The sequence below is a fragment of the Stegodyphus dumicola genome, chromosome X1 (genome assembly GCF_044657685.1).
Source record: "Stegodyphus dumicola isolate Sdum_Otavi_A_Nest chromosome X1, ASM4465768v1".
Taxonomy (NCBI): domain Eukaryota; kingdom Metazoa; phylum Arthropoda; class Arachnida; order Araneae; family Eresidae; genus Stegodyphus; species Stegodyphus dumicola.
This window is the reverse complement of record NC_140780.1, coordinates 65,531,228-65,540,729: the sequence shown is the minus strand read 5'-3', so window position 1 is coordinate 65,540,729 and position 9,502 is coordinate 65,531,228. Positions and strand designations below refer to the sequence as shown.

Genomic DNA, 9,502 nt, shown 5'->3' with positions numbered 1-9,502 from the left:
ATAAAACAGATAATATAGGTTTTTTAATGTACGAGTTGGAAAAATCAAAATTTTTTAAGTACAGCTTCCGTAATTCAATAATTAAAATTAATTATTTATGAAAAATGTAAAAACGCTTAATTTAGTGCAAGTATCTTATTTTTTAACTTTTTTCTGTTTGCCAAATATGAGATTCAGATTTCGATCCATAGCAGTATCGTGATAGCTTTATTTGCAAAGCAAGTTTTTATTTTCAATACGTAACGGAAATTCCATCTAATTAATTCTTTTCACTTCTGAATAAGGTTTTTGTTTCGTTTTGAAATAAGGAGGAAACAAATAGCGCCACCTACTTTTAACACAAACTACAAATAAGCTTAAATATTTCTGAATGAAAATTGAGCTAGTAATGGCAATTCAATTGTAACTTTTAGTTTGTTACAGTGTTATAATGTTGTGATTAGTTGTATCTTTTTCGTGTTTGTATTGGTGATAATCGTTTTTTGATTTTTCAGCTGATATTATGTTAATTTCGAATTTCCTGTTTGCGTTATTAGTGAGTAGTACAGTTGTTAGCGGAAGAAGGAGGAAGTTATGGGAAAAAGTAAGAAAATCTGAATTTGCGAAAAAAATTCAAACTTTAATTAAGCGTATCATTTTTTTGCTAGTTTATATTGACAGTTGCTATAAATTGACTGCACTTATTTTCTGTTTGATTTCACTTTTAGATTGTGTTCAGCTGTTGTATGGAACTTTATATACATGTATTGTGATTTGTGATACTTTGTTTATCGATTAGTTTTTGGTTTTACAGAAAGCTTTTGTTATAATTTCCTTCATCAAAGAATGAAATCATCCTTCTGATTACTTAGTTTGAGCTAATAATTAAGGCTGTTGATGACTTTTTTTTTTAAAGCAAAATTGTTAATTATAATGAAAAAAAATGCATATGTAACAAATGGAAAATGAAAATTGCTAAATGCCATAAAAACTTGGGTAGAATTTTCCGTATACATGGCAAGTTGATTTAAGTTTAATATTATGAGCTAACAAATTTTAAAACTTTTGTTTCATCTGAATGAAAAATAAAATATTGATTTGTTTCATTCTAGATTTATTTTCAGTTTGATGAAATGTACTTGATAAAATGTTTTTCATTCTGATGAAATATATTTTTTAGAATACGTTATATCAAATAATTACCTTTTCATTTTCCCAAACTCTTGTCTTGAATTATTCCGTCAGCTTTTGTTACATGAACGGTTTTTCTTTAATTCTGACTTATCAGCCTTTAATATCTCCGGGGGAAAGTGTTCTTTTTGTATACTGTAGCTCTTCCTCTTGCATTTTCTTTCATTCCAGTTTTATATTTTTGCAGTATAATGATGAATAATCTTATGCTTTGACTGATTTTTTTTTTCATATCTGTAGATTGCTGTGCCTTTTATTTACATTGAATTTATTACCATAATTTATGTTGATAAATGTTTTTAAATATATATCTGAATGCTTTCCACAGTAGATTGTTTAAACTTTGAAAAGCTTTTACTATCTTGAACAGTCTGTGTGTTCTTTTTATTTGTTTTTTAAGATTTGTTTTGGATCTTCAGGTTCTACCCAAGCAAATGAATTTGATGTGGGTTTGTTTATTGAACAACAAAAATATCAAGATATGATTTGGAACTGTATGAAAACTGTTGGATTAGCCGAGAGCTAGTAAAGAGTTGAAGAGAAAATGTTGGGAGTGATAAATGTAGAAGTATTATCTTCATAGTCCTGTTTTAAGTGTATATGTTTGCTTGTAAATAAGTGCCGGTATTTATGAGCTAAGAGACTACTTGGGTGAGTCATAAAATTTTGGATATATTTATTTATTCGAGCATAAGGAATTCTTAATACATTTATAAAGAAGCTTCTAATCTTGGAACTTCTTTGACTTATTAATTATAAAATGTTGTTTAATATTAGAAGTTATTTTTACTTTTAGTTAGCATGTTCTGGTTCCAGTTTCATACATTAAAAAACTGAAGAAGTTCTGTTATGCAGGAATTTTCTAAGTATGTTTCAAAGATCTTACTAGTGAGTTTTATGAATTTTGGAAGAGAATAATCAAAGTTACTTTAATCTGTATTATCAGATTATGTAGAGTTTGGCTGCAAATTACGATTTGTTGTCTTCAAAATTTAGATTTTCTGTTGTATTAGTCTCATTTGTGTAAGTATGTGAATTAGTGATTGGATTAATGAGAATGGGATAGGTATAGATAAATTGATTAGTTGTATATCAGGCTATTCATCAGAAATTTTGGAAAAAATTCCATAACAATCCAGAATTTTGAGAAATTTCTGCATATTTTACTGTAAATATTTGAGGGTGCATGTTGTGTAGAATGAAATGAATAACAGTCTGGCTGAAAAATATGGATACAAAATAATCTGATGCATGAAAAAGTGAGACCACTCTGTGGACACACAGCAAAGCTCCTTTGGTAAAATTTGTGCTGAACAGTGGGTGACAAAATGATCTCCCATAATGAAAGAATGTTATATCACTTTTTGACAGATTAAATTTTTTTTTTGAAAAACCTTAAGTTCGATCTTCTATTATTAGGAAGGAATCACATACTTTGGGTAGTAGATGGGTAGATACTATAGATATGTTGTACGTGCTGTAGCATTGGAATATTTTCAAGTCTAAAAATATAAAATTTTGCATTATGTTCAAGTTTATGATGCATATTATAATATTAAAATTTGATCTCTCGTAAATATCACACCCATTTCCAAAGTGGATATTAATTTCATCAGAGTGTTAATCTCATTTTTTAGTTTTTTTTTTTTTTTCCCCTGTAAAAGAAAGTATTTTCTTCCTAAGTTACTTGATTTTCTATAAATTTAAAGTATATTGGTTTTATGCAGTTTTATATTATTTTAAAGCAAATTTAGTAAAAGTTTACAGTTGTGTGCCCCTTGTTTTTTTGGCGATTCTTTTTTGAAGCCAAGATCGGTGCCAGGAAGGCACAATTTCAAGATGGCCGCTACACAAAACTAAAATAAGAAGTCAAAGAATTGCACAAACCCTGTGTCCATGTACACATCGATCTGTTTTCACTTAAAAAAAAAAAATCCTAGAATTGCACAAACTAGGCATTGCACACTGCCTTAAATTTGTCCATGTACACATCAATCTATTGTCATTTAAATAAAATCAGGAAGCTAAAACAAAGTTAAAACTATCATGGTAACCAGAAGTGAGGTTTCATCGCCAAAATTTTTAAAAAATTGTAGCTAATCGAAGGGGCACCCAATTCTACACTAGAGCCCAGAATTTTATTTTAAAGCTATTAAATTCTAATTAATAGCAGTAAAATGTATATTTAGTAGTTTTATGGCATAAATTTTTTAGTCTTTAGATGTAATTAAAGGTGGGGAAAAAAATGAAACTCTTGAAGAAGCATATCCTCAAAGAAGGGTATTTGAGAATTGAAAAAAGAAGTTTTCTCATCTTCATTTAACAAAGCAGACTCTGAGAACTATTCCTGTTTTCCTCCTTCCAATTCCATGCATTTAATTATTTAGTGTTATGAATATTGCTTGCAGTTTGCTTTATTTAACATGTCAGATGTGAATTGTAGTTTTAAAAGAATATGTTAGTTACATAGTTCTTTGATAGCAGGCAAGAGCATGAGAGCATGTACAGTTTTTCTGATATAATGTGTCATCCACACTGCAGTAGAATGAATGTAATGTACTGAAAATATATTTAATTGACTAATTTTTAGATGAATATTCTGTTGGTAATAGTATAGTATTTTGAAAAGTAAGTTGTAAAACTCTTCCAATTGATTACAAAATAAATATTAAAATTTTTTTATTGTTTTTTGTTATTGATAGGGCATTTTTGTTATATATTAATGTAACTATAAATGCAAATTAGAATGCAGTACTCATTATTCATTTAATCCGTTTTTATTGTATTTGTGTACAGAAGTTTAGTTCAAATTTTTCATGTTGATTGGACTGATTCTTTAAAATGGGTAAAAGATAAGGATGAACTGAAGAAGTAGAATGTGAGATAAGAAAAATAAGTGCACACAAAAATATTTAATTTTTTTTCCATTTATCATTATCTATTACTTTATTTGAAATTCTTTTGTTAATATTATTGGTACTTATTTATTATCCCATCGACCGTGTAACTGTTGCAAAGCAGCGCTATTTAGTCCAAAGTATCAAAAGTAAAAGTGTCAAAAGCTTCATATATGTAGACTGAATGAGGCAAAGCACACTAGTGCTATCTGCTTAAGAGGAGGTGTTTTGGTGGAGAACTTACTGAGGAGAAACTGTACTGTTTTATTTCAACAAGATTATAATAGTTCGAATTTTGGTTTTCTTTTGTTAATGGCACTGAATTCAAAATGTGTGCAGCATGCCTTCTTGCATGGAAATTGATAAGCTAATTTCTTTCACTCTGTTTGAAACAAACACATTTTGTTTTCCAAAATAAATATTACAAGCAAACTGAGGGATTAGCCATGGGAAGCCCCCTCAGTCCCATCCTGGCTGATATCTAAATGCATTATTATGAATCAAAATTGTTTGAAACTTTAAACTTCCCCGCATAGTTCCGCTATGTAGACGATACTTTTACTCTATTTTGGTCCAGACATCTTTTTCATGCGAGATTTTGAATGGATTTTATGATTTGATAGTTGCTAAATGCTGAGGTCTGTCATTAAATTTCAGGGAAAAGCAGTTGCCCAGAGTGAGACTTGGTTCAAATAACCATAAGGTGAAATTATGTTTTAAAAATAACTCTGAAATTATACATCAGGCAACAATACCAAGAAAAGAAAAAAACAGTGAACCCTTCCTTGGTTTTGATGGGATTATTCACTTCATGAACACTAATATTTTTCTCATTTCGTCATGCTTTTGAGTAGTGATGCATGTTGAATGTTTAGTTGTGGTTACCATTACTGTTTCAGATTAAATTTCACTCTAATATGGCTCTTGTTCTTGATTGTTGTCTATTTAAAGGAAACATACTGGATTTTTTTTTTTACTTTTACTATTGCTTGAACTAAAAACAATACTCTTCTGCTTTTTCAGAATGATAGTTCTAAAATATCACCATTTTGTTGTTTGTAAGGGTGAAAACACAAATTTAGAACAGCAAGATTGTCTAGCTGATCAGGAATTAATGAATGTATATAATATGGGAGCAAGGGGACTCAAACTAGTGCAACCTGAAGTCTTAAACTATTGTTAAAAAGATTTTTGAAAGATGTTAAAAATAATTAATGCATATTTTTATCCATATTTTCTTTTTATGTGTAATCGTAATGTATTTAATGTATATTTCTAAAAAGTCATAAAATGCTTTTTTGAATTTATTTATTTATTTTAGTCTAATGATTTTTCATTTATGACCTAAAAACTATAAAATCCTTAAATCAGCACAACTTCACGTCTCATGTTCTGTGGATTTTTGTTCTTCTATGTATACATTTTATTTTCCAAATTTAAGTCTTTATATTAACTAACATTTTGCCAAAGCTGTTATATTTTTATATATGATATCTATATATGTATTTAAATAAAAAATAAGATTCAGCACTTCAGATGCCTTAGGTTGATGTATGTGTTCTGTCTTAGAATGAAAGTTTTATTTACATTAAATTTCAATTTTTTGGCATTGGATGATTTTTTTTTAAAACTATAACAACATTTTTATAAGATTTGATGATTTTTTTTTTTGGTACTCTTCTGTTATTGGGACCAGATTCAGAAATGTATGTATGTGCCTTTATGTGTGTGTATATATACATATAGAATATACACATGCATACATGAGGAAATTTATCAATACATGCACATATACATACATTTCTGAATCTGGTCCTCATAACAGAAGAGTACCTTTTTTCATTAAAGATATTGAATCTTTTCATTATTTTTGTAGAATACAGTAGCAGCAAATAAGAATTTTTTTTCAATTTTTTGTCATTGAATGAATTTTTGTAGCAACATTTTATGTAATTTACTAGAGATTGAATCCTTTCATTATTTTTGTAGAATACAATAACAACAGCAAATGTTTGCAAAAATCATTTAACATATGACAGGTCTCAAGGCATTTGCCACTATCAAGTTATTGTAAATGGTGGCATTCCATCTGGAATTCTTGAGCAGTTTTGGAAAAGCAGTGGATTGTGGTAAGTTTCATTTCTTGTATTCTTTAACTCATTCAGCCCTAGATTTTTTTATTTGATTTCCCCCTCCCCCATGAAAAAAAAAGAAGAGTCTTCAAAATGCTGTTTATAGGTGTTAAGAACTGCTTTGTAACATATTAACAAGTTCCTATTTGGTTCCTATTAGTAAATTATTCCACTTATAGCATTGAAAAGCAGATATCCACGAGATGAGGGGGGAACATTCAACCAAGCCGTCAGATGAAACATCTAGTGGTGAATAGTAAAACAATCTCTACTATCAATAAAATAGACCTCTACATATGAAGGCTGCAAAAGCCAGAGGCAGAGCTAAAAGAGTCAAAATAGTTCATTACCCACTGTTAATAAATATAGGTGGTAAACTTTCTATTACAGTTTCAGTATGATAAATTGCTAGTTGTTGAGTTGATGCACATGTATTTTAGTATCCTTTCTAGTGTGACAAAAAGGAAATTACACTTTGAATTATTACTTACTTTTAAACAAAGTATTCAGAAAATTGGACTTCGGAAATCTTCCTGCATTCAGAAACCTCGTAAGTTTGAACTTATTTTAAAAACTAAACTTTTCCCATATTTACTTCATTATTACAATATAGTTATCCATTTAATATTTTTCAGTATATATTCTGTGTTGGAAAACTCCATTTATGCTATGCATTGGTTGATTATGATTTTTGATTGAAACAAAATAGGAAATTTTTATTTCCTTGTTTTTTTCCATTCATACGAACTTTTGAATTGCAGTTTGTAAGATTTTTCTAAATAATAAAAAACATGAAAATAATAAAAAAAAAATACAATAAAAACAATAAAATACAATAAAAAACAATATAAAACTGAGCTTACCCTTTCTTCTCTCATTTAAATTTATTAATATTATGCATCTGTTCATTTGTGGAACCATCAGATTGATCAAAGCAATCTAAACGGCTGATGTTGTTTTGTAAAGAAATGTATGTAATTTGTCTGATGTTTTAAAATTTTTTCTATAAATTTGTATTGATGTTTTTATATGCTTATATAAGTAAGAGCTCTTCTTTTGAGTGTCTGTATGTGGAACAGTCTCCGCTTGTTCTAATATTACAGCTGCAGTTTAATTTCTAAAATTAGAAATGTTAGTGCTTTATGGAAGGCCATCAAAAATGTGAAAAAATAATAGATAAAGCAATAAGTAATAATTAAAATTAAAGGGATATAAAAGTATTAATGATGAGTAATAAATTTAAAAAGAGCATAAAAATTAAGTGAAATTATAAAACAAACAAAAGTAAATTAATCGAAATGAGACTTGCTGGAGAGAATGTAAGAAAGGTAAGTATTTTTATAAGTAATATAGGCATTCAGATAAAATTGCATCATTATTGCTTTTAATTCATTCGAAATCATTCTGACCATATGATTTCAGTCCATAAAAATCCTTTTCCTGGTGGTATTGAATTTTGACATAAAAGATTTTTTCCGTAGATGCTCGCCTTCCCATTTTGTGCTTACCAGGGAAATTGTAGCAATCGAATAGTATCTAGAACCAATATCAATTTTATGAACTGTTGAAAAAGATGTTGAATTAATTACAGAATTTTCTTTAAATATTGCTATTCAGTTCTACTACAAACTACTGGAGGTCTTTTGTGCTATGTTTGGAAATAAGATTTCACTGAAAGTTAGAAAAGTGGCTCCAGCTGAATTTAAGCTGTGACTGTAGAGAGAATTTTTATATCTTAAAATAGGTACTAATAATATATTGAAATTACTGAATCCATCCCTTTATTTGACATATTTATTTTTGCATTATCAAGCAGCTGATCAAGCCAAAAAAAGTTTCATCATCATAAACTTGTTAATTTTTTTGCATTATGTAGCTTGAAAATATCTTATGTTTTTATATTTATATTTACTGCGTATGGCTGCTAAAATATATAAATTTTTAAGTAAAATTCTTTTTTTAGAGACAGGCAAACTAAGCATTTGTATAATGAGTCCTTTAAAAGTACTGTCTCATGTTTAGTCATGCTTCAGATTTCTAGAAAATATGCTTCATTAAATTTTAAAATTAAACACACTAAAGAAAAAAAAAAAAAGAAGTCAAAAAGGGAGAATAAGCTTATGTTAGTTAAATGCAGAATACAGTATAAACCTCACAGCAGGAAGCACCTTTATCTGAACTGAAAAGTAATAATAGTGTTGAATTTAATGGTAAACAATAACAACAAACACTGTATTCTGTTTGCATGCAATAAGGCAACTGTAGACATCTGTGGTAAATTTGCATACTGTGGAAAGCTTTAGGAGGAAAATAGATGGAAAGGAAGGAGCTCCTTTTGCAAGAGTAAAATATTCATCAGCCAGAGTCATAGGCTTGACAGCATTCAGTCTCTTATGAAGTGTAAACTAAAGAAGATATTGCAATGCACAACTCAGTTTGTTTAAATTTCTAATTAAAAAGCCGATTTATTGCAGAGCTGTATATTTAAAGTAATTCATAATTTCTGCGCCATTTAGTTAAAAAGAAATAATTTTTTATTCAAATTTTTAAATTTATAGGCATACATCATTTGCTGTTAAGATGACACCCGTGCTTATCTTAATAAAATGTAAATTTCATTTTATTATTTCGTTTTCTGTTATGAACTCTAAATGATAACCCTTCTTATTTATGAGTACTAGCATCTTGAACTGCCAGCGGGCTAAAATAGTTACAAAAAAGAACAATATGTAATTATTTTTGACAACTACAGCTACTGTTAATTTCATGAATGAATGTAGTAATAATAATAGAGGTAAAAAACTGCATTTATTTTTTTTTTTTTGAAGTTGCTTTGTTTGTTAACCGGTAACAGACATATTAAATTTAAAAGGTAAATTAAATATATGTTTTTTAAAGTTACTGAGTTTCTTTATTAAATTTGAAAGACCATGCTTTGCCTAGTGGCAATACATTTCTTTTAAATTGCTGAGTTTTCTGTAAATTGGAAACATAGATACCTTTGCTGAGTGCTTTTAAAATGGTAATGAAGAATTCATTAAATCACATAAAATATGAAATAAATAAATAACAAATTTGAAATTCAAAATTCAGGCTTCAAGATGCGTATGCTTGTGTAGAGGATCACATGCATTGAAAGTTTGATGGCTCAAGGTGCTGGTGTTTTTACATAATGTAAAGAAAATACATACATAGAGATTCTTTATTATTTAATAATTGAGAGTATTTATAACAAATGTTTAAAACATTTGTTATTTTTATTTTAGTTTTTTTTTTAAATAAACTTTAGTTTAGTTTTTGCAA

At 28.3% G+C, this 9,502-nt stretch overlaps 1 protein-coding gene across 4 annotated transcripts in view; it reads left to right on the top strand.

Moving 5' to 3' along the window:
• The first annotated feature begins 340 nt into the window (after nt 1–340).
• Idua (alpha-L-iduronidase) overlaps nt 341–9,502 on the top strand; it is a 140,960-nt gene continuing 131,798 nt past the window's right edge. The window contains exons 1-3 of one of the 4 annotated variants that reach the window (XM_085807905.1): nt 345–402; nt 495–583; nt 6,057–6,196. In XM_085807905.1, the coding sequence (XP_085664031.1) occupies nt 503–583; nt 6,057–6,196 (221 nt within the window). In that variant the 5' untranslated portion in view covers nt 345–402; nt 495–502. Of the gene's footprint in view, nt 584–1,589; nt 1,822–6,056; nt 6,197–9,502 lie in introns of all 4 variants that reach the window. The other 3 variants (XM_085807907.1, XM_085807906.1, XM_085807908.1) reach the window with 3 other exon arrangements.